The sequence below is a fragment of the Gavialis gangeticus genome, unplaced genomic scaffold (assembly GCF_001723915.1).
Source record: "Gavialis gangeticus isolate Ggan-Ray unplaced genomic scaffold, GavGan_comp1, whole genome shotgun sequence".
Lineage (NCBI taxonomy): Eukaryota > Metazoa > Chordata > Crocodylia > Gavialidae > Gavialis > Gavialis gangeticus.
Genome location: NW_017728994.1, coordinates 25,822,910 through 25,848,178, shown reverse-complemented (window position 1 = coordinate 25,848,178; position 25,269 = coordinate 25,822,910). Strand labels below are relative to the sequence as shown.

General features: G+C 44.2%; 1 protein-coding gene across 20 annotated transcripts in view; it reads right to left on the bottom strand.

Moving 5' to 3' along the window:
• The window catches only part of CAMK2G (calcium/calmodulin dependent protein kinase II gamma), a 221,727-nt gene that overhangs the window by 20,389 nt on the left and 176,069 nt on the right, over positions 1-25,269 (bottom strand). For 5 of the 20 annotated variants that reach the window (XM_019502389.1, XM_019502390.1, XM_019502397.1 and 2 more), the window contains exons 13-18: positions 19,791-19,853; positions 15,177-15,217; positions 8,021-8,053; positions 4,168-4,236; positions 2,645-2,689; positions 1,997-2,045 (exon numbers count right to left, since the gene is read on the bottom strand). In XM_019502389.1, the coding sequence (XP_019357934.1) occupies positions 1,997-2,045; positions 2,645-2,689; positions 4,168-4,236; positions 8,021-8,053; positions 15,177-15,217; positions 19,791-19,853 (300 nt within the window). The remainder of the gene's footprint in view (positions 1-1,996; positions 2,046-2,644; positions 2,690-4,167; positions 4,237-8,020; positions 8,054-15,176; positions 15,218-19,790; positions 19,854-25,269) is intronic. The other 15 variants (XM_019502393.1, XM_019502399.1, XM_019502405.1 and 12 more) reach the window with 7 other exon arrangements.

Here is a 25,269-nt window from a genome sequence, read left to right as displayed (position 1 = left end):
CTCCTTCCACTTGCTGAAGAGGTCCTCCTAGAATCTCAGTGTGGGTTTAGATCATGAAGAAGCACAACCAACATGATCTTCACTGCTCACCAACTGCAGAAAAAAGGACAGAACAATATCAACTTCTCTATTTAACCTTCTATGATCTCACAAAAAACAAACAAAACACGCAAGTTCAGTAAATAAAAAAAGGGAAAAGAAGTAGGAGAACATTAAAGAAACCACAATGCTGAGCACAAAAACTTGCATGAGCATCCTCCAAGGCAAAGCCAAGCAGACTGCTCTACAGCACAATCCCTCTGTGATTCATAAATGGCATGTGAGGAGCTGCTCCCTTCCAGCCCTGCTACAGTGGAAACAACAGTTCACCAAGGCATGACTGACTATGGGCCTAACAGCTCTATACTGCTTCATGTCAGTATAGACCTCCCTAGAATGTTCCTATTCAAAGAGGTGGAAAAATAAATGATCCAGCTGCCCTCTCTTTCCCCAGAGTCTGAGAACCCTAGCACCTCTAATCCAGGCTGTATACGGCAAAGGATAGAGGAGGGACTCAATGGCTCAAGGGAAAAACTTAACATTATAACCTGGCAAAAGCAACTCCTGGTAAACCAGAAAGGGAAGATCTTAGAAATAAAGGTCTAACAGTATCACTAGAGCTGGGCATAGTCAGACGGTCACTACACAAACTCCTTCCCTCCCATACCAATCTAGGTATCCAGAGATTAGAGGCTACATACTTCACTGTGTGCTAAAAATCATCTGAGAGACTCATTCCCTGCCTTCCCAACTGGATTCTATAATTTTGTATTCCTCACCTGGGGAAAATAGAAAGATAGAGTATTACCTTGCAATAAAGCCAAGTTTCCTTTGAAACTGCACTTGTATAGAGAGTGTGTCCACTTCATGATGCTGTTCCCAGTCAGTCTTCAGAACAGTTAACAGTAGCTAACTGTACAATGAGCAACTTGTGACACGGTACTAGAACAGCATCAAGAACTGTCCCTACTGCCTGACATGACCTCAGCACCCGTGTCACCAGACAAGCACTAGTGCTTTCCCAAGTGTTCAACAGAATGGGCTTTGAGTGCAGGTGAAGGTGGGGGGGGAAGGGAGCAGGGCAGGGGTACCTGTGCCTTGATGATTTCCCACAAATCAAAAAGCTACTATTTCTTTCCACACCCAAAAGGGCATACTCCAGAATTTGCACACAGGGAGGGCATCCCTCACTGGGGAGGCAGGTGTGGGGACCAGAATTTCCTGACCTATTTGCCCCTCCCAACATACTAGACAGCTGCACAAGCAGCACAAATAAATCTGACACTCCAGAATAAGCAGCGCTTTTTCATCTAAGGCACTTTTAAAAGCTCATCACCAGAGGTGGAAGAGTTTATGCTGTGGTCAATGACAGCTCTAAAATCTCACCCCTGTCTGTTAACATCTCATCTCCCACTGTTAAAGCACCCCAAGCAGGGACAGTCCTGGAACTCCAGCTTCATCCACAAACAGAACAGAGAATAGAGGATATCCTTTGTGCTGGCACAGGTAAGAGACATTCAAAGACATCTGTAGAACAGCAGTGAAAACAAAGATTCCCAGAGAGGAATAAACAGATTCCAATCCCCTTATGGGGGAGCAAGAACAGGAAGGGTCCAATTGCTCACAAGCTGTGGAGAGGCAAAGGAAGGAGCAGCCACATTTTAAATCTGAAGGGAAGAAGCAGGGAGACTCTAGTTCACTAAAGTGGTTGGGAATGGAGAGATCCCATCATCTGTGAGGAAGGAATTCCCACTCAGCAGAGGGAAGGCTGGCAATTTCCTCAAAGTGGCCTGAAAGGTGCCTACCCAGGACTCCGCCATGAGGGGAATGGTAAAGAAAACCATGGCAAACTCAGGAACTGAATCAGACAAGTCTGGGATCACTTGTGGTAGGTGGGATCTCCAGAATCTCCTCTCTGTCCCCTCACAATGTCAGAGGGACTTATCAGTGCACCTACCTTTCAGATCCTCATCTTCAGTGGTGGTATTACAGCTCTCTGTGGACCCCTGTGTGGTAGAAGAGAACATTACTAGATAGCAATGCCCATAGAGTCAAAACTGTTTCATTTGTTTGCAGAAGAGGATGGGGTTGCATAAAACAGGGGAAGGAACAAGATAAAAGCATTTATGGTTAGGAGGATTAGGATGAAATTATGCAAAGGAAAACTGAGGCAAATATCAAGCAAGATCTTTTAGGCTTAGCAATCTCTCAAAAGAAGTAGTGCAAGCATATGATGCTGGAGCCATTTGAGAACAGACATTGCCAAGCCCTGGGAACAGTATAATATAGGGCACAATCTGTAGTAGCTTCAAGGAGCAAGTAAATGAGATCCCAGACCTACAAGTTCACTCTAAGGAATTGGCCTCCAAATCCTGAAGAGACAAGGCACATGCGTAGATAGGCACATCTCATCTTCCACCCTGAGTTCACAGGGAATCATACACATCATGTCAGGAAAAGGACAGGGATATCCAAGTGTTACTGTTCAGAATCATGCATTGACACAGTCGCCAGAGTGGCAGGGACTTGAATCAGAAAAGAGCATATTGGCAAGTAGAGATGTGGGGATTTCTCCGAGGGAAATGCTGGCTGTCCCTCCCCTTACCTTTATGCCATCTGTAGCATTGTGGACAACAGTTGTTTGAGGCTCCTAGGTAAGGAGGAAGGCAAAAGTTAAACTCAGATTCTGATGCCTGTCTCATTTGTCTTCCCCCTCCAGCAAGTAACCAACATGGAAACAAAGCACAAAACACCTCCAAACTGCACACGTGCGTGCACACACGCACACACACTCCCTACTCAGAGGGCTTCTAAGAGAGAAACATTAACAGCTACATTCATGAGGAGACAAAGCCCCCAGGTGCCCTGTAGGTCCCAGTTTGAGCCCTGAGAACTGCCCTTGGCCTGAAAGCCTTACAACTATGACCAAACAGCAGTCTCAGGATAAATTTCCAACCCTTAGAAGACAGTTGACTATGCAACAAGCCCTCTACAGCATCTCTCTCAGAAATCAGATTTTTAGGGAGAGGACTGGTAGTGGGCTGGGGCCTTTGTCTCCCAGATTTCCATTGAGTTTGCCAAGTACTTTATTCTTAAGAGGGACATTCATAATTTCCATAAGAAAGGGAATAAAGCCAGAGTGTCCCAGTGCCTTTCAGTGAGAAACTGCTTAGGCTACCAGGCTGCAAAAGAAAATGCACATTTTGCTAGAACAAAGTCTCCAAAATGGGACATTTATAGTAAAAATAAAAAGGCATTCTCAGCATCAAAACAGCAGAAGGCTAAGCCAGTGCAGGAAGAGCTGAAAATTATGAAGTGTCCCAAGAAAAAAAAACTCTCTGGAATGTGACACAGAGCAGAAAGCAGCTACCAGGCCTCCAAGAGTGCTAGCTTGCTCCTGTACTCATCCTTTTGTTAGAAGACATGACAGATCTTGCACCATCACTCATCCACTGACATCCCTCTTCTGAAGGAAGATTGAGATGGCCACCAGAGGCCATGTGTTGCAGCAAATCACACTCACCCAATCTGTTGCTACTTGACATGATGCCTGATTTTCCAAGCTTATCCAAGGTAGAGCCTATTTGGGCTGTACTGCTAAACATACAAAGCACAGATCTCCCTAGAAGTCCACTGCATGCACTGCGACACTGCTGAACAACGACAGCACAGCAGATCAATCAGCTGCAAAGGACTAACCATACAGCCAAAAAGAGCAATTGGGCCATAGAGGGTCTCATTTGAAACTCAATTATTTGGCCCACCCTGACTGTCATGGGGTGCTGAAGCCCATTTTCCTTTTCCTGGATGTTGGAAAGTAGATGGAGTCGCTTGCTCCATCAGTCTCTTCTTCCAAACCAAAGTAAAAAAAAAAACGAACAGTTGAATGGGAGACACAGAACTATACAGGGATGGCACAAGGGACAGTCCAGGCTATCTGAAGTCCCCGTATCCAACTGCTACATCAGTTGGCACCCCAGCTCCCACAGAAGCAAAAGAACACAGACAGAACTAAGCCAAAACACAAGCTCAGACAGAGCAGCACAGGTAGCACTGGGGTGAGGGGATAAGAGTCAGAACTAAACCAAACAAGAAAAAAAAAAAAGTAATAGTGGTCAGGGAAGATACCATGGACGTCTGCACTGGGGGAGTTTCTTTTGCTGGGGTTACTAGACTGGTTTTGTTGTTGCTCTGTGGCTGAGACAGAAAAACAGATTGTTTTAGTTCTCTTGCTGTCCAGCAGTGACAGCAAAACATTACAGTACTGCTCTCATAACCCCCCACCATCTCTTCAGCCCCCCACCCCACAAATCGCAAGAACAGGGGAGAAGGAGGAGGAAGGAATACTGCCGTGGTCATTGGATACCACCTGTCTCTTCAGAGGGGCAACAGTGAACTCACCGGTGCCCAAAAATGGGTGGGTTACTAGAGCTATAGGAAAGGGAAGGGAAAGAAAGAGGAGGCAACCCAAAAGGCTTGGGGCTTCCAGGAAGGGTGCTACCAAGAAACTTCACTGCAGCAAAGAGGGAGCTGATGTGTGGCAGGATGCGTGCTAACAGACTATAAGTGACAGTATAGGGCATGTGTTGTGCAGCATCACATTGGGATGACCTGGAGCTGTGCCCATGGTATCCCATGGTGTGCTGGATGAGACTAGTGTGGGATGATGCTGGCATTCTGGAGTGCAATGCTAGCACGAGAAAGGGTGCAGGAGGTTCAGGGCAGGTGCGGAGAGAATACCAAGGAAGAAGCCAGGAGATTGCTCAGGTAGGTTAGCGAGTCTTAGGGATGTTTCCAAGGGATTTATGCCTTTCCCAAGGAGTTTCTCTTGTAGCTGGGGAAGATTATGAAGTTTGTTGATAAAGGCTGTTCTCTTCACTCCCATAGCACAACAAAAGCAGCAGAGTTACCAACTCCCCTCCACACTTGCAGCACGGAAATGTCTCAGCTTAATTAAGAGAATGCCCAAAGTTCAGGTCTTGTTAGGAAGGAGGTGCCCTGAAGCTGTTTTCCATCATGTACACTCCCCCATCCATAAATTCAAATCTTCTTCTCCATGCACTGGAAAACAGGCTAGATCTGACTTACAGAGAAGACCTGACTGGCTGCTGAAGCACTTTCCCCTTAACATTCTTCTTGTACCCAACACCAAAAAATAAGATAAAAATCAGGCTCACTGTAGCTCAAAGACATATAGGCAGTCTGCCTATCTTTTGGGGCAAAGTAGAACAAGGGCCAACCCCCAATGTATCAAAACCCTCTGCACCCAGCAACCAATGCAAGGAATGACAAGAAAAGGTCCAAAGAACATTTTGAACACATCCACTAGAAGCAGATCTTAAAATGAGATTCTGCATCCATCCCTGCCTGTATCAGCTTCTCTTCATAGGCACCATGTCCTGCTAGAGGTTTTTTTTTTTGGTTAAAAGGAGAGAGAGAGAAAGAGAGATTCCACAGAGGCAGAGAATGGATAAACCTGCTCATCCCTAAGAATCTGGGAAAGGAGGAACATCTTCATTCACAAATATGACATGCCTTACATCTCATTACCTGCCTCGTTTCATCTTTCTAGTAGGGCAAACACTCTTTGGGTGCATTTCTAGCTTGATGGTGCCAGACACAAAGAGGTAAAAGGGGCAAAGCAGCCTAAAAGAACGAGTCCCAAGCTGCTTCATGGCACAAACAAGACCATGGCCATAGAGAATCTTGTTTGCCTCCTGCCATCATACCAAAGTGCCTTTTACAATCTATTAGAAATTACTAGCTGCGTCTCAAGGGGGTTTAAATCTGGCTCCTTCATTCATGTGCTGCTCATCATTACACTGCAGTATACTAGAAAGGGAATGATACAGGGTGCTTGAAAGAACGACATTGAACATTCTAAGCTGGACTCAAGTTAAGGTGTGCTCAACAACAAAGGAGTAGAAGGCAAATAAAGACTTCATCCCAGGGGTTCAAGCTAAACAGCTTCCAAAGAAATTGCTAGAACTCAGCACCTCAGGATGAGGTCCTCAGTGTCAGCTTTTCTGCAACTTCCCACTTGCCATCAGGACAATCTCCCTCACTCAACTTCGCACCATGAGAGCTTCCAAAACATACACACTTCTTAGTGGAACCTGAGCTGTCCCGTCTTTCTGCAACCATCAATCCTCTCTAGTTTGACTGGGACTGTGCCTCCAGGTCTCCTGCCCAGATTTGCAGCATGGTACTAAAACACCGCAAAGGGAATGTTGGCAAGCTAAGGAGACAGGAAACTTGACCTATGTGCTTCACATGTACAGCTCATATGGGAGGTGCCAGATCTACTGACTCCCATTTATTGTTCCCCTGCTCTGTGACCATTTAGCCAGCTGCCCTTCATCCTACACATGGGCTCTCAGAGTGTATATGAGTCTCACAGGATTTTACACATGCATCACCTCACCATTAACATCAACAGGGAGCAAGAAACATAGCTGATTTGTTCTAGTACAGAAGGTCTTGACTCTAAAAAGAAGGCAGTTTACCTAGGACCGTGTCAGACCATTCAGAAGATCTGTGATACAATTCATTTTGACACAGATACTGAGTGTACTTCCTGTGCTAGATGAAAGACAGACAAACACAGACAACACGGACGGTGCAAGAGAGAACCAACCAGTGATCACAGCACTGGGGTACACACTGAAAGACAGGAAAGCAAACACCAGCCACCTGGACACTTCTGGCATTCACTGGTCATTTATTCAAAATTCACTGTCCCGAGACAGACATCTATTTAGTTTCCGTTTTGCAGCTGCCTTAAAGTAGGCAAAGAAATGTAACTTTGAGCTAGGCTGCGTGGCGCTTGGTGACCTGTACAAAACCTCCTACCTTTACATCTAACACAGCTGGGGCTGGAAAAGTCAGGGAATGCTGCCCTGGAAGTGACATGTCACTAAGAGACTTTCTAAGCAGCCCTTTGTGACCTCTTATTGCTTATTTGTAACAATTTACGGTGACAATGAAAAGGGGAGAAACAGGTAGAAACAGAGAAGCCAGTTTCTCTCCTTTAGTGACACTGTGTGTCTTCTTCCCATCTGAAGGAGGCAAGAACCACAACCCAGCAAATCAGAATACAAAGGATACTTTCACATTAGTTACTGCCCATGGCTTCACAACAGTGACCTGGACAGTAGCAAATGGCAGTAGCATCAATCTACAATTTGGCACTGGCTGTTTTTTTTCTTTTCTCCCTTGAAGAATCACTATAATCACCATTTTCCAGTATATTCCAGGGATATCAAACACATTTGGATATATGAAGGGGGAATGGATAAATTGCAAGAGGGAGTAGTTACTGGGCACTTGATCATGCTAGGAGACAAAATGGAGATCCAAAGAACAGAGATTTGGATTATAAGGGCTCCGACAAACCTTTTTCAATATAGAAGTCTAACAAAAATAAATTAATGGCAGTTTTACGCCACCAGGTGGTGCTGTGCCCGCACCTTTGTTCCGTGCACGCTGGAGACCCATCAGAAGCCTCTGCCATATTTGGAGCGACTCCCAGTTTGTTCTACACTGCAGGGCTATCTCCAGGGATGACAGCACCAACACGAGGCAAAGCACCTGCTCCTCTTTTGGCACCTCTGCAACAGAATGACAAGGCCCCATGTCCAGACAAGGCACAGATCTGTTGTGCAGAGACCACGCATTCCATCCCAGGAGAGGTACTGCCTTCTTCATTTGTTTCTCACCTCGCATCAGACACCAATAGCAGGCAATGCTCAACTGCATTTTAAGCAGCCAATTTTCTGTAGAGAATGGGAACCTGAGATTAGCCAGAGTCTGACCAATCACACAGTCCTTTTTGTGAGGACATGGACCTTTGAAGTGCATGATTTCCCCATCTCACCACCCTCCCCAAACATGCTATGTAAGGTGATGAGCACAAGCTGAGCGTGCATGGCATGAGAATGGTGGACGCACGAATCGCAGGCAGCTTACGGGAGGTGCTCACCATCAAATGCACACTGGAGCTCGACTTCCTTTTCTGGACACACCATTGAGAGAGGGAAAGAGAAGGGGAGAGAGGAAATGAGAAGAAAAGCACAGAAACTATTCACACGTTAGTGAGCCAGCAAGGGTCCCTCTGCCAACAAACACTCCCGGGGGGGGGGGGGGGGGCAGCAGTACAAGCAGAAATGCACAGACACACAAAAGGTTCAAAGAACACTCAGCATTAACAAGTCACCCATACACACACAGGGAGGGAAAGGATAGAAAACACCCACACATGCAAAGATGTGAGGACAAGGAAAAAAAAAAAAAAACTCCTCACAGCCACAAGATATGGATGGAATATATAGGCCCAGGGGCCCAGAAGCAAAGGGGTGCCCACATATGTACCTGCACCAAAGGAACTGACAGTGCTCCCAGCCACGAAGGCAGGGCAGGCAGAGGAGCAGGCAAGAGAACTAAACAGGTGTACAACCACACACTCGGAGGGCAGAGATGAGGAATGCATTGCGAGAGGGACACCCCTATGGGCAGAGAAAAGAGTAGGGTCTCCCATGTGCACAGACTGGGGAGACCAAAGGAGGGGTTGGAGTAGGGGAATTGAGATGTACTCTGGCTGAGGCAGAAAAGGTGAAAGGCACTTTCAGTTGAATTGACGTTAGGAGCTTCACACTCAGGAGAGGATTAGAGACTGGTCCTCAAACACTGCCTCCCTTCTTTCCCAATTTACAGTCACGCTCAGGCTGCTTCACCAGATTCTGGGATCAGCCAAGACAGTGTATGAACCATTTCAAGCTAGAAATCTTCCAGACTTATTTTAAGCCTACACTTGGTTATGTTGATCTATTTGGAAGTTGAAGACCTACTTACACATGATCCAACCTATATTCACTTCACAGAGACAGTAGGGGACTCGTCACCGTCTGCACTATACTCCTGTGCTTCCCGTAGCCTTCTCCTAGGACAATTTAGCATCTCTACAAGTTGTTCCCAAACAAGCTGGAACTGGATGGACCGCCTCAAGGGCTGCAATTTATGATCATTAGACATTGCCAAGAAAGATGATAATTTCAAAGGTTCCTTTTGGCTCAGGTAAACACACACACAAGCACACGCACACACTTCCACAGTCTATGGGCTTTAAAAGAGAAATTATTTTTGGCTAACTCAGCCAGTCAAACCTAGTCTCATCTTAGGCTGCTACTCCACAACTCAAAGCAAAGCGATGGGCTAGGATTGGAAAGCCAGCAGCAGCAGCAACCTAATGATTGTCATAAAACACATGACAATGAGGATTAAGGTTAACAGAATCGAGGCAACCAGCTTCTATTTGCAGCAACCCAAAAGGAAATCCTTCATTGGTGCAACCTGTCAGGATTCAATTAGAGCCTGTGTAAATAACAATTTACAGCACCAGAGGACCTGCACCCCAGTCATTTGCCTTTACTCTCCTCTGCAAATATATGGAAGCATATGGATAAATAGAGTCAAATCTGCATAAAATGACACTGCAGGGAACGTACTGCTACAAATCAAATCTCATTCTCAGTTTTAGCACATTTCTGATAAGTATCAAAATAAGGAGGAAAAAAAGGGTGAAGGAGAGGAGGATATTCAATTCCTTTCAATCCCTGCCTATTTGGCATCATCAAGATAACTACTAAACAGGGTTAAACATCACTAATGAAAACTGTTAACAAAATAATCAGGTTTCATATCTATCCAGGGTCATCCAACTACTGCAGAAAACACAAAACCCACCATACTATAATCCTCCATCCTACTCTTTTCAGGAATTACTTAAGGGCACAAAAATTACCACAGACCAAAAAAAGGAAAAAGAAAGAAAAAAAAGGAAATGTAAAGCTCTCTGCAAATTAGAACTTAATAAAAGAACAACTTACATTCAATACAATTAACATGCTAGAAATAAGTTTTGGATGCTGTGAGACAATTCAACAGGAAGAATGGCATCAGGCAGCAAGAACTGAATGGACACAGACTTTAAAAAAAGACAATAAGAGGTAACAAGAAAACCAATTAAAGTCAAATGCTCAAGATGACCCTGGGTCTCATGCAATTGTATACTACACACTGTACCCAATAAGAACTTAACAACAACAAAAGAAAAATAAACGAAGTCAAAATATACTTAACACCACAAAACCAACTGATAATAGCACCTGACATCCATGGAAACAATTCCAGCCTAATGCAGCCACAAAAAATTGTCCAAGTGTGAAAGAGCACTTCCAGCAGACCAAGAGGATATGCATTCTGTTTACAGGCATTTCTCCTGCTCCTTGCAACAGTCTTCAGCACACACAGATAGGAACTGTAGATAAATTCAACTTCCCTGGAGACCATTAAGGATCAATTCTCCTGAAAAAGCCAAATAACCCTTCCTTAAATAGCACTGGATCTTTGCAGTAGTCAAATAGGAAGTCTACAACCTACCTCAAATGCTGTAATTAACTATCTCGACCATGTAACCCAGGGGTATCAAACATGCAGTTCGTGGGCCAGATATGATCCATGGAGCCCCACAATCTGGCCCCCAGTGCTACCTCATTGACCCCCATGCTGTACTGGATCAGCCCCACATGCAGAGGCCAGGATGCACATTCCCTGGGGTTAGGTCCCAGACTGCACGACCTACGGCACTCACTTAGGTAAGTGTCCTGGCCCAACCTGAGCGGGGAGAGGGGGAAATTGTTAGTAGGTCTGATCCAGAGGGCCAGATGAGTTTGTCACCCTTAAAACTCACCTAGATAAAACTATTAGAACAACTTTTCAAAAAGTAACTAGGACAGTTACTCAAGGAAAACCTCATATAATAATGGATAATATAAAAATTGATAGATTAACTGCTTTATAGCCAAGAATGTTTCCTTGAGCTTAATTTCAAACAAAGGCTGCATTTACAAATACTGGAAAAATGTTTCTAAGCCAAAAAAAAAGAAAAAGAAACAAACAAACTATTCTTGACAGCAACAGCAAAAACTATTCTTATCAAATACTGTATATTAAGACATGCTAAAAAGTATCCCACCAGAATTATTCAGCTTAACCTCAGAGTCCACTTAGATCACATAGTTCCTTTGAATTATGTGCAATGCAAGAAATTTTCTACCCCCAAAGATCTTAAAGATCTTGAAAGAAACAGACCAGGCAGAGAAAAGAGACAGACAGCGATAGTGGGAGCTACGTAAAACATCCAGAAAAAATGCTCAGGGTACACACAAAGATATTTTAAAAGCTCAAACCTTACACTGTACTGACATAATCTTCTACAAATTTCTTAACAGGTCTTGTGGAAAGGGCATGCATCAAGAAGAGATCTGAACTCAAGACCAGTTCAGGACAGGATATATGGAAGCAGCAGAGTGTGGACACTTACAGCTAAAAGTCTCTGATGGACTGGATGGTGCAAGGGACAGCAAATGTGGATAAGAGACAAAATTGGTTATGGCAGAGAAGGGAAGACCTGTGAAGGGTCCTGAATATGAGAACAAACAGCATAACCTTTAAAAGGTGGAAAAGTAGCAACAGGGAGAGGTTCTAAGGGAGAGACGAAGTTGGTGAATTTAAAAGGCTAGGAAGGTTTACTTCTGACATACCAAAAACGTTTGCTGCTCTAGCTAATAGGTATAGCATTACCATACAGACCCATCACTTTATAACAGGGGTGGGCAATTATTTCAGGTGAAGGGCCACTTACCCTGCCTGATTAAAAAAAAAAAAAATACCAAAAAACAACTTGTCTCCTACCCTGTAAACATTTTCTCTATCAGTGAGGAAGTTAGCTGCCACTGATCATTCATTATATCAAAGGTTTTCACAATTTCTGGAACTACTATGGTGAAAACAATAACATTTCCCCCCAAAGCAATGCAGGCAAGTTTATTCTCACATCCCTAAGGATACCATCTCGCTAAAGTTCTGCTTTCTCTATTTAGTTTAGAATTTAGGTATTAATCTCATAACAAGGAGAGTAAATTATCTGCACTGGAATCTGAAGAGAAATTTTGCCTTGGGTAACAACAAACAGAAGTGGGCAGCACACAGAAAATATCCTTATGAATCATCACCCCTATGTCACAACAGAAGTAACACTAAAGATGTCAGGTATAAATCATTCCGAGCAATACCAGAAAAGGCAACACAAGCTGAAAGATTTTATAAGAAATAAACAGTAACACTAATCAGGTTAACAAGAGTAGTTTCTATTATAGGGAAGCAACTTGGGCTCAAACAGTTTCTATTGCAACCATTTCCATGGAGTTCTCACAAAAGCACAGTACTGAAAAGAACACTCTTACACATTAAGTCCACTATAGAAGTTAACCTTACACAAGGTGTCATTATTTCAGTGACTATTTTAGGGTTTCAAGGGAGGTGGAAAAAAAGCCATTCTTCATGGCACTGATGTGGGCATCAAGTCACTCATGAAAGGCAGCTTGATCCAGTGGACAATAAAGTAAACCGGGGCACTGAAGACTGGGTTCCGTTTCCACTTTTGTCCCTGCCTGCTGTACAGTTCTAAGCAAGTCAGTTTACCTGGGTCTCCATTTCCTTTTCCACCAATCACCTATTTAAATTGTAAACTTATGAGGCAGGGACTCACTTTTTACATGCTCACAGCATTCCCAGCGATCAAGGTTCCAAAACACCACAAAGCAACAAAATGGAACATGTCTCCTGCAGTTAAGGTTGGAAATGCATGCTCCATAATGCTAAAAGTTATTTAGTGTTAACAAACCTAAAACCTGCTTCCCAAGATACTTACCTGAAGCAATTATCACTAGCTGTGCAGTCAAGCTGGACTTTGGTCTTTTTATTTTGTTTTATCCAACGATCCATAAACAACATGACAAAGTAATGTTTGTATAACCAAACTTTCTACATGATCTTTAGGTCCTTTTGTTCACAGAAGGCACGTGGTTTGAGCCCTGCTGATTTCAAGGACTGGCATATACAAAAGTTCTTTGAGGTTTTCACTGCTTTCTTTCACATGAGGTGCTCCCTTGTTAGTTACTGTAGCAAACCACAAAATTATCAAAATATGTAAAGCAAAAGACACTTGGAACCTTCCCTTTGTTATACAGAACTAGCCCTGGAGGTGAGGTCTCACCCTTAACCTCACCATACCAAATACTGAAACTTTACTTTCGTTCAGCCCAATTCTCTTTGGTTTTGTGTACAGCTACACCTTCTGTGCTGATCCTTACTACAGTGGGGAAAAAGAGGAATCCCTTACTAGAATACAAACCTTGATTCTTTTGACCAGTCCCAGTCACCAGCTCAGATCAGTTGTTGAAACTGGCTAAGATGACCAAGTTAGTGCGACTAAAGTTACAACACTTCACCAACAAGTAGCAGCAGCCAGCCTCATGGGTCACACTTTCCATGCCACTGACAACCATGCTCCTCTTACAGAGATGTAGTCAGTGTAGCAGTTGGATTAAATTTGGGGGGTTGGTGGGTGTAAGGATGGTTACTTTTAAGTGGGACTGTAAATGGGATGGCACCCACTGCTGGTCAGCCTATGCCACAGCCCTGATGTGACCCAAGGAGCCCCAAGATGATGGTGGTCTGAAAAGGGGACATAGGTTATGTGCAGCTAATGAAGTGTGGCAACTGCACCCTACTGGAGAGTGCTAATGGAAAGGCCAAAAGCCTGCAGCTAGCTGAAGGGAAGACCTGCTGAAGTCATGGACATTGTGAAGAGGGAGAGTGTGCAGCTCCAAAAGCCATGACATACACCTTGCATACAATGCAGGAGGCTGGTCTAGGACTTGTGCTGGATGCCCTGAGAGCTGGCTCCAGGGCCAGTCTGGATCAAGCCATGATAACTTGCTGGACTGGTCCTGCATGCTGCCTTCATCACATGCAGTGCAATACCATGTCAACCCTGTGCTACATGCAGGACTGGGTCAGCCCATACACCGTGGGCAGAACATGCCTCGTCCTGACCCCACGTCATCCATGCAGCACAGCAAGCCTGAGGCTGGCATGTGCTGTGTGGTGCATAGGCTGTCTGCAGTGCTGCAGGTGCTGCACAGGTGGTTGGTCCCAGTCTGGCCTGCAAATCAACCTAGAGACCCTCATCCGGCCCATGGGCCAGGTAAGTCTAAACACCCCTATACTACAGAAACAGAGGTAAATGCATAGCCACAAACTCTCCCAAACCACCTTCCAGAACCAAAGCCTCACTACTTGCACAATAAGCTCAGAGAGTAGGAGATAATAGGATGATGGTTCCCTCAATGTGTATGTCACAACCTCCAGCAATCAGAGCATAAAGACTGTCACAAGGTAAAACATGGAGAGACTTGAGGATAGAAAGGCTTGGTGTTGGCTGAAGGTGCATGCATAGAGAACCAGAGAAACAACCCCCACCAAACTCTTCCAGAAAAGAGGAGTGTCACAGTCAATAAGATGGGAATTTCTAAAAGACCACCCAAATGCTCTACCCATCCCTGCTCTACACAGCCAGTTACCACGTACAAGTAGCCATCATTAGTTATCATATACCCTTTGGTATGGCTCCTTTCTGACCCTGAAGACTGACAGTACATAGTTCCCTAGTACATATAGTAAACTAGGGAAAGATAATTCCATCTCCCCTCCCACCTTCAAAGCATAGGAGTTTTTAGAATGAGAGGGTGGGTGGGGAATACTGTACTTGGAACGTTGTCACTCAGACTAATGATTTTTTCTGCCTTAACAGCAACTTCTCATAGATATACAATGGCTAGCACTCACCCTCCCTGTCACCCCAAGCCCCTGTCAACAGGGCAAGGCAGGGAGATTTCCATAGGCTCTGCTGGGCTGCTTCATCCAAGTACACTGAATGGATCATCACGAGGCCGGTCAGAGGCATGTATGTGCCACATCAGAGGCAATCTGTGGTCTATAAATGGAGCTGCCTGCCTCTAGTGACAGCCAGTACCAAAGAAGTGAAAAGGAAATACTTCTGAAGCGCCTTGTTGGTGGGAATCTGATCTCGTGGCTGCAGAACAAGTGGCTCTTCAGAGAGAAGTTATATTTCTGTGGCTTCATGGGGTAGGGGGAGGGAAGGGGAAGCACTAAAGAGACAAGTTGCCTGCTTGTAAATAGGCAGAAAGAGGTGATTTAGAAAAGCTGGAACTTACCTTTACTCCATCTGACTTCTTGTTCAATAGACTTTTGGCAGCTGCCAAGAGAAACAGGAAAAGCAGGTCAGGGGTTAGTTTTCAGATCTCTGTCCCTCCCCCTCCCCTCTACTCAAAATCATAAGAGAATTTGAGGGGAAGGCCCCCTACTAACGTTGCTTTCTAACAACAAGAGTGCTAAAGTCCAGGCTGGGTCTGTCTTCAATTCTTGTGCTGTTACTGCCATCAAGACTGCCTATATTTTCTAAAAAAATGCTCCATTTTCAGCCAGCAACTCTCCCACTCTCCACAACTCGGAAATCCAGTCTCCAATAGGGCTACAGAGCTCCTGACGTGGTTTTCCTTCAGTAACTCTACTCACATACCAGCTTTGTCCAGATGTGGCAGGGGTTACAGAGAGAAAGCTGAAGGATTCTGTCAGATCCTTGTAGTCTGACAGATTTGCTCTCAAGTACATCCATTTACATAACAGACTTTATTTATGAAAAGGGGGACTGATAACGCAGAGCCTTCGTAATCACTGCCAGAGTCCAAAATTAGCTTGGGGAACATCTGGCATAGCAGCAAGGGGTAGATGGGACTGAGGAGTTTGGTGGGGAAGAGGGAAGGCAATGCTGCCAGCTGTTATGGGAGGCTGTAAAAAAAAGATAACCAAGGTGGCAGAATTTCCTCACTGAAGGATACAGATGCTCTAGCATGCTTGGTCTAAACAAGTAGTGCTACAACTGAAACAGATTCATATATACCTGGAGAGGCAAGTAACAGCGCACATGAGAGAGAATGAAACACACACGTGCATGTGTAACACTTAGCAAAAGCACGTAGGTGTTTGACCACAGGGTGCATATGTATGCATGTTAGTATGCATATTGGGGCAATTTGATTTATTATAGGGAAGACATGGTGATTATAGCTGTCAATAATAGGTGGCCTGCCTCCAGCCTCTATGTATATGTCAGTTTGTCCTCATGTACACTGTGGCCAACTTTTGCCATTCCTTTTGCAAGAAGTGCACTTGAGGCACCTGCTTTTTCTGAGCAGTTGCTGAAAAATGTTTAGTTCCATTAACACTAATGGGCACTAGGAGCCAGATCAGATTATTCTCCATCTATCTGGTATCTCAGCAGACCTAGGTGCCTAAATGCAAGTCATTAATGCATCTGTTTTTGTAATATGCAGCCTGGGCAATACCTATGCAATACCTATGTAACTAAGTCCATACATACTGTCTCCCTTCCCCACACATGGGTAGACAACCTAGAACATCAGTTGTGGTGGTGGACTAACACCTGGGCTGAGGTCTTTTAGCTCAGTGTAGACAACAGCTGTTTTCCAAGATGAAAAAAAGCACCACAAGCATGTTACTTGTTAATACTGAGCTGGTTCTCCTAATTCCACCCCAGCACAGCACCTTGTGACTGGAATTTTCCTTGCAATTCCTGTTCTCAGAAGGTCATAGGGGCATAATGGGGCAGTGCTTCAGGAATTCAGAAGGCACTAGAACAATGACAGTTTTAAGCAGTGCATAGACACGCTTTGCATAGTATGTCAAAGCGGTTGTGCCAAAACACAGTTCCACAGCACAGATAAATTAATCTATGAAAACCAATGTTTATGAGGACAGGTTTGCAGCTAAAGGGTTTAATGTCAGACTCAGACAACCAGCTGCCTGGCAGTGGTTTTCCTGCTGAGTATACATTTACCCTAAACCAGCACAGGAGAGAATCTGAGAAATATCCTTCCCCACCTGAGCACTGAGTACGCTTTCAGTGTGGGAGCAGGGGGCAATTCCATTCCGTGGAGTGAAAACAGCACAAGTCTGAAGGCAAATGTGGAGCTCAGAGGGATTCTACATGTTTCAAGCTAACTCACAAAGCATTTGTTGAGGTAGTTGCTTTCTGATTAGGAAATGTTTGCTGCTTTAAAAACACAAGCCACTACATCTTGGAGGAAGCAAATGTCACTAGAATCACAGATTCTGCAATTTCCCCAAATGTCACAAATAAGCAAGCAATAAAGATTAATACAAAATTGGAGCAGGGCTATGCTGCTGCCTCATGTCCGGGGGCCTCAGCACACGCTGGGAAGTCAGATGATACTTCAAACTCTTCCTAGCTTCCCACGAAAGTTAACATTTACCTTCGCACTGAAGACACAGGTAAAATGCCCTGCAAAAGTTACACTAGTACTATCAATTCAGCCTCCCCCCTGACCCTGCACCCTGTAATGCCAGCCAGAGTTCCAAGACAAAGCCTCCCCCCTCCTGCCCAAGGTACCCACAGAAATCTCAGTGCTGCACCAACAATCCAACTAGTAGGGAACATTGTGTGAAGTGGGCAGTATTCAATTTGAATTTGGCCTGATTCGGGGGGCAGTGATTTGATTAGCTGATTTGGATCACTGTCCTGATTCTATTAGGCCAAATCTGAAGATTCGATTCTGATTCGGAGAATCAGTGATTCAGCCATAGACCCAGCTTTATGTGTTTTTTCTACATACTTTGAGGTACCAGGTGTGGCTCATGAACACTGAGATGGTGAGGCAGATGGAGTGTCCCATGGGAGCGTGGAGGGGGGCCCCCCCATGTGCTTGGTGGTGGACCTGGAAGTGGTCCACTCTGCCCTGCCAACTCAGTGTTTATGAGCTGCGCCTGCTACCCTGGGGTACGTAGAAAAAAACCCCAAATATATAAAAGCTGTGTCTATGGTCAAATTGTCGAATCAATCCGAATCAAAATCAGAGGCTTCTGATACAATCTGGAGAGATTATGGGTCTCCTGATTCGATTTGGATTCAGAGATTCAGCCGCCAAGTGACCAAAGCTTCGCACAGCCCTACTAGTGGGTGGCCCAGCACTGCAGAAAGAAATTCAATGCACTGCGCACTGAGCTCAGACCCCATAATAAGATTTGTAAGGACACTGGGACAGCCTAAGAAATGCATTCAAACACCAAAAATGTGGCAAATATATTAAATGATGGGAAGGACAGATGCAGACCTACTCACTGGTCAATCTGTACACATTACCAAACAAATTAAAGAGGAAGTGGGTAGGATTTCTACAGCTAGCAACACATAGACAAAACTGGCTGTAATGAGAAGTGTATTTAAAAACTCCAGAGACAACACCACCGAACATTCAAATCTGTAAAGAGGAGACAGAGTAGGAAAAATCCAGGGACTGTAAAAAGGGATGCCCATTGAGATTTAGAGAATGGTCTTGCATTTTTGTTCTACAGTTTACCAGGCACAGGATATGGACAGTATATCCATTTTCATGACTATCCTAACTATTCTTATGATTAAGAAAATAACAAAACCCTTTCGTTATGTGAATTTATGCTGTAGCAATACAAGGGCATCCGTGCACTATGCTTGTAGCTTAAAGTGCTCTTCCATTTCTGAGTTAACAAGATGTTCTTCCTGACAAGTACAAATGCTCTTTTCCTCCTTCTCCACTCCCAACCCTGAGGCATATCTAGTTTTCAGCCTTTGAAGAAAATTTAAACTAGCCCCTCTAACAAACCTGGCCAAGTCAAAAATCCCTAAAACTGTCCACTATTTATTGCTGGCGAGTTCACTCCAGATATGCCAGAGGCAATGAAAGGGGAGTTTTTATATGGGACTAAAATACTACCACCAAGCAAGTTGTGGACTGTTTCCCTGACTACCCTACTCAAAGTTCCTCTTGCTCTCTTCTCTCGAGAACAGTCGTTTGGTGTGTATGTTTTTGAATTGCTTCACTGAAAGGGATGTGTGATTGTTTTTGTTTTTTAAATGGATTGCTTAAACTTCTCGTTTGGGGGAATACAGGGAGATTACTGAATGCCTGACAGGAAAGCAAATGAAACACCTTCTCTTTGCTGGCCACATTAATTGCCACAGGTCCTACAGCACTGGCAGCTGACTCATCTCACCAAAAATTTCTGACTTGTGGTTGTTGTTTCTTGTGCCATCAAGTTGCTGGCCTCACTAGCCAAATGACATGGCTCCATGGTCCAGACATGACCTACAGGCCATATCCCTGACACCTCCTGCTGTACTAGGAACAGTGACCAGGTCCCTCCAAAGTCTGAATTCGTATCAGATGAAAAAACAGAAATGGAGGGAAAACCTGTCCCAAGTCATCACAGAACGTAGTAACGGATTAGTTCAGAACAACCAGCCACTGAAGGGTAACACTGATCTATGCGTTTCATCACAGTACAAGGGGGTTCTGGACAGAACACACTACAAAGCTCCTTTGAGCTTTCCAAGAGAGCATTTAAAGGTGTTATATTTGGATTGTTTAAACTAATCTGGTTACTCCCATTCACCAAGGTTTCAGGCACTAACTTCATAAAAATCCAGCTGTCCCCTCTCAAATCTCATGTGCTGGTTCACTGCAGGACCCTATGTGTGTCCAGCATGCAGTTCTGGTTAGTAATTCAGTAAGTTCACCATGGTTATGGTTCCAGGTTAGATGAAATTTTGTGCATGCCAATTTCTCAGCCAGCAAGCATGGATGAGGTCTTACTGGGTGTGCAAACATTGGCATGCTAGTTTCTACTGGCAGTGAGTGGGTGGGTGGGCTGGGTTCAGGCACTCAGGAGACAGGACAACTCATGCCACGTACCTTGCTCAGCCAGGCCGGCAGCACTCTTGGTGGCTGAAGCAGGTGCGGAGCTCTGCCTGCCAACTGATTGGATAGAATCATTCAGTGGGAGGAGCAGTAATAAAGCAACAGAGGCCAACCAGCAACGAGAGAGTAAGATGCAAGTAAATTAGTGTTAAAAGGTGGGAGAAAGAAAATAAGATACTTTTTGCCCTTCACACAGGGTAAAAATAAACAGAATTACAGAGACGGGTCTGGGGTGAGGGGTTCTTATGACACAGGAATGAAATTTGGAAAGCCATGGATCTAGATTAAAGAAGAGTTTATGAGGACAGGTTTGCAGCTATGGTTTGAGGTCAGCTCAGCCAGAAGGAAGTAATAGTCGACTCTGGTCTTATTTTTGTTCATTTAAAGAGTAACTGGCCTACATCAGAGTGCTTTGGAGGATATATTGGAGGAGGCTACCAATCACATCAAAATCTCGTTCTGAAGTCACATACTTAACTAGAACAAAACACAACAGGAATAAGTATAAACAAGTAAATCCAAGCACACAGGGAGAAACAAACCTCTCAGAAACAGAACAGCATCCATGAGAGATGTTTTGCAAAAATAAAAAAAACTAAACTCCATGATAGAGTGACCTACGCAAATTAACCCTTGACATGCTGGAAGTCTCACCACCAAATGCATGGGTGTTTGTGACAGAAAAGCTTTGAACTCAGGGGTGCTTCAAGAAAGTCAGACCCTATCAGTTCAGCATATCCCATGTGAGAGAACTGCAACAAGTCCTTTATACTCAAGGCTAGGGGAAAAAAACCCGATTTATTAGATTGTAACTTGATGATGGTTTTTTTTGGATCTCTCCATCTGTCATGAAGTCAGCGGACACTATACAGCAATGTAGATGACCCCAAAACTACAGGCATCCAGCAACTAAACAATACAACAGATCTTCACCTCAGTCAGATAACATGGTTTTCCTGACTGCAGACATATGAAATTCTAAACACATCTAGATTTACCATCATCCTCCCTCAAAAAAAAGCTACTAAAGAGGGCTCCAAAAAGCAAGGTTTGCTATACTGCTAGGAGAAGATGCATTCCTTCCTCTCTGAAAGAGCAGGCAGACCTCCTACCTGCAACCAGAAGACAACAGAAGACTCTCAGACATACAAAGAAGTCTGAAAATTGCTATAGAGAAGTAGCAGAAAAAACTGTGAAATGAAAGCTTAGCTCCTAATCAACTATGAGAGACTCTGAAAAGAAAACAATATTCCTAATCTTTGATGGATTAAACACACTATTTGTCAAGAGCTCAACTACAGCCAGCAAGGTTAATCTGGTGACTCAGCACAAGTAGCAGAGACTCCTCCAACAACCCAACATATTGACAGCTCTGCTAGAATTCCTTCCCCATTTATTCTTGGGCACATGATATCTAAAGTCATATACAGGAGTTACATCTGTGCCAAGAGAAACCTCTCCTGTACAAAAAGAGAATGTACAACCATTCAAGGAGTTTCTTGTGGAAGAGAACCGGCCCCTCCACAAGAAGAGCTCTCTCTTCAAGCAATGTCAATCTCTCCCTTCCCACACCAACTTGAATGGCTGTACATATCTCTTGGGTATTGAGGATACCTAGTTTACGACAGTCTTCTGCTCTCCGCCCTCCAAATGAAAGGGAGGAAAGAGTACTGGCTCCTTGATGGCCTATTCATGGGCAAGCTGTGAAGGTACTTTGTGGAGATCCTACCAATCTGCCTACGCCCCCAGCCACTGCACAAGCTCAGGTCCTCCCAGAACCACACAAGGATGGGGTAGGAGGGCATTCCCCCAAGCTGGAACTGTCCTGGGAAGGTTCAAGCTCCAGGCATCTACCTTCTGCCACAATCCAGACCAGGGAACTAGGCTGTGCATGGGTGGGAGCCATCTCCCACAGCTGGGAACAGTCTAGCTCCACTGCCTCTCACCCCATACACCCCTCCTGGGTGACCCAGAAGGTGCATGAAATGTGGGGCATTCTCCGGCAAGTAGACCCCTCCCAGAACTCCAGAACAATTTCTACCACTGGTGAATGCCCTCCCCCACCAATCAGCTCATTAGAAGGATGGATAGAAGGACATTTTCCTGGGGCTGGAACATCTCTCCCACCCTTTACACTCTTCTGGGGTGACCTGGAAGGATGCAAAGAGCAAGAAGCATTTGCACTAAAAACCATTACAGGGCTTTGAGATTGTTTTCACTGCAGGAGGACCCCCACGCCCAACCTGTTTTGGGATGCTCCTGTGGTGGGAACCATCTTGGAGCCCTGGAACAGTTCTAGCTGTAGGAGAATCCTCCCCAGCCTGTGCAGCTGGAACCCCAGAAGGATTCCAGCTATGGGAGACTGCTCCTTACTCCATGCACCCCTCTGGGTAACTCAGAGGGTGATCCCAATTGATAGGAGGGGACAAGGAGAGCAGTTTTCACTTCTTCCAGCTCTCCAGGGTGAGTGGCTTTCCATGACAGCTGCTGCTGCCCAATGACAGCCTGCCCCTTTCCCTAGGGGCTTCCTTAGAAGTGGGGGGACCCAAGGAGCAGCCCTTGGCTGGAGAACTCCCCCGGGTAGCCAGGAGGGAGGAACACATGTACAGCCTAACTCCCAAACTTTTTTTAGCACTAAAAAGATCACAGAAAATGGAGATTGAAGATCATGATGACAACTTCACCAGTGTCTGGAGTTTATCTGCTCATGGACCAAGCTTCAGAAGGAAGTCCATTTGCAGCCCCCAGAAGGTTGGTACCTGGATATAAGACAGAATAGAACAAAGAGCCCTGGGACCACCAAAACAATTGACAACAGCTTTAGCTCGATAAACTTAAAGAGTGGTCCATGCTGTTGCCACAGTTGACTGCTGGCACCTTCATGCTGAGAATGCAACCACCAGATGGCAAAGCATGGAACCCATTGAGGCACATTTCCCCAGGCTCCAGGCTCTTGCTGAGCTGAATGTCTAGAGTTCTTTTTTTCAGAGGAGGAAGAGTCCTGGTTCCTAGCCGCACTTCTGCTCAACAGGCCTTCTAGTGGCAAGTCACAGTTGTGCAGGTAAGAAGCAGCATTAAGCCTTAACCTGCAACTGCTCTAAAACGGTTGTCAAGTTGCCTAACATTCCACAGATTTAGAATAGTTTAAAGGTCGCAGCACCCTAAGTTAATAGAGATCCTGGCTATGAAAGAGCAGGCTGGCATTTAGAACTCCAGTCTGACCAGCAACATTTTAGATCCATAAGGAGGAGTTCACTACAGCACTTTTCCATCATTAGATTAGCTATCACTTATAGTCAAAACCGTTGTCACTGATGTTAAGAGAAGGAAGGTTGGGAACCAGCACATTTTCATGAAGTAGAGTTGTCTCTCTCCTTCCTGGCACAGGGAATGCAGGGAAAATTTGTTCATGAGATTATCAGGAACATGTCCATTCCTAACAGAGGGGACACAGCAAATGCCAGTCCAAGGTGACCTTTCCTGAGAACTTCTGTCTAAGCTCAGTTCTATCTCCCGATTTAAAAGCAGCCAGATAATTATCTTTGGGGAAAAAGAAAAAAAAAGGAAAAACCCTTTTAGACACAAAAATTCTATAACAAATCTTATCTTTTGAAGAAAGAACATCAAATGGGCAATTAAATTTGCAACTTAATAAACAAAAACTACCAGAATTGTCACAAAAACACTGACCTGAAGATCAGTGATTAATCAATTCTAAGCCTGACAGATTAACAACAAAAACAGGCAGCACAACCAACAGAAGCATCTCTTTACAGATGCCATGACCTGATGCCTTTGTGCGTATGACTGACATTTCTATCAGGATAGACAAAACACCTTGTTCCATTGTCAAGGTCCAAAAGCTTGTGCACAACAAGTTCAAGAATATTTATATATGAATAAATGTATGTACACAGACATTATAATATGAAGTCAAATTTATGATTTCTCCTTTCAGAAAACACTGATTTTTTCTTCTGCATTTCTAATGGAATGAAAGAGCTTTAGCAGCTGTAAGGTTCTTTCCTGCCCCTGTGCTTGTCTCAATCTTTGCAGCTGCAGTGTGCAAGCATACAGAAATAGTTAATTTTAGTTGGGTATTGTTGATATGGAAAAGGTATCAGCTTTGTATGTGTCTTTTCAAAACTCCAATTAAAATATCCATGGGCAGGAGGAACAGAGAGGTCTTTAAAATACAGATATTTAGAATTCAGAGGTCATATTCTATCAGATAAAAAATACTACTTGACTTGAACTACTTGACAAGGTCAGCTTTGAAAAGGAAATTCAGCAAGAGAGAATTAAAGGGGAGAATGCTGCCTGGAGAACCTATTGTACACTTGTGTGACACTTCTTTAGAAAATGAGGGAAACATGGATGGCTCCTATACAAAGTGGGAAGGATTGCAAAGGGAGAGATTCAGAAGGAAGAGATTGGAACAATGTTGCAGGTTATGGTTCACTTCTATCTACATGTATAGAAACTCCAGCTATGCCAAATACAAGAAAACAGTCAACTTTTACCAACTCCTTTGCAATAAGCAGGGAGAAGAGACTGTATATGGAGAACTGAACTGCTCCAGATTAAATGATAATCAATTTCTGATGGAACTTATTTGAAAAAGTGCAGTTATGGAAGAGACAGTCACACTGACCACCTGCTGTAACTAAGCAGAGTGACAGCAGCCTTGAAAAGTAGGCCTACTACTCCCGGCTCCATTAACATTACTTAACATCAAATGGCTGAACCATCCAAGTCTTAGAAGTTCTCAAAATTGTCCCTTCTTTCATGGAAAAATTACTCTTTTGGTGACCCTGCATTGCCTTTAGTTGGTAATGTGCAGACCCCATATGCATCAGACCAAAAACTCAAAGACTGTACAGTTTCATAACTGAACTGGTAAACCATCTGCCACAATGGCTATAGAGTCACAAGCTACTCTAGTAAGAGCTAGAATTACCAGAAAAATGGCACAATTATTTCAAGAATAGAGGAGAGGTTGCTGCCTCTGTAGTCTCTACTATATTCCATTTTGATTTCCATCTGAGAATCTCTGATGTTTCCCAGGAAACTTCCAGTGACTTGCTACTGGAACCCGACCTAGGAGCAGTCCATCTCAACAATTATAAACCCCCTATAGTTTAACATTTTGTGTTCCCACTAAACCAACTGGACACTGAATGGGGTATGATACCTACTTGAGTAGAATTCTAATATCTGACCATCCCACTTTCTGAAAACATTTTCCAACTCTAGCCTTGTAGTAAGAGTCACACAATTAGGAATTATGCCAAAACTTCAGAGCAAGCTTTTTCGGGGGGGGGGGGGGAATAAAAGGAAAAAGTTCTGCTCAGCAGCTCCTCCAATTGTCAAATGGGGGGATCATTTTTGATCAACTATTCTAGAGCCATCCTTGCATGAAGAACTGCAACAAAAATGTTTAATAGAATGTGTATGGAAAGCAGCTAATTGC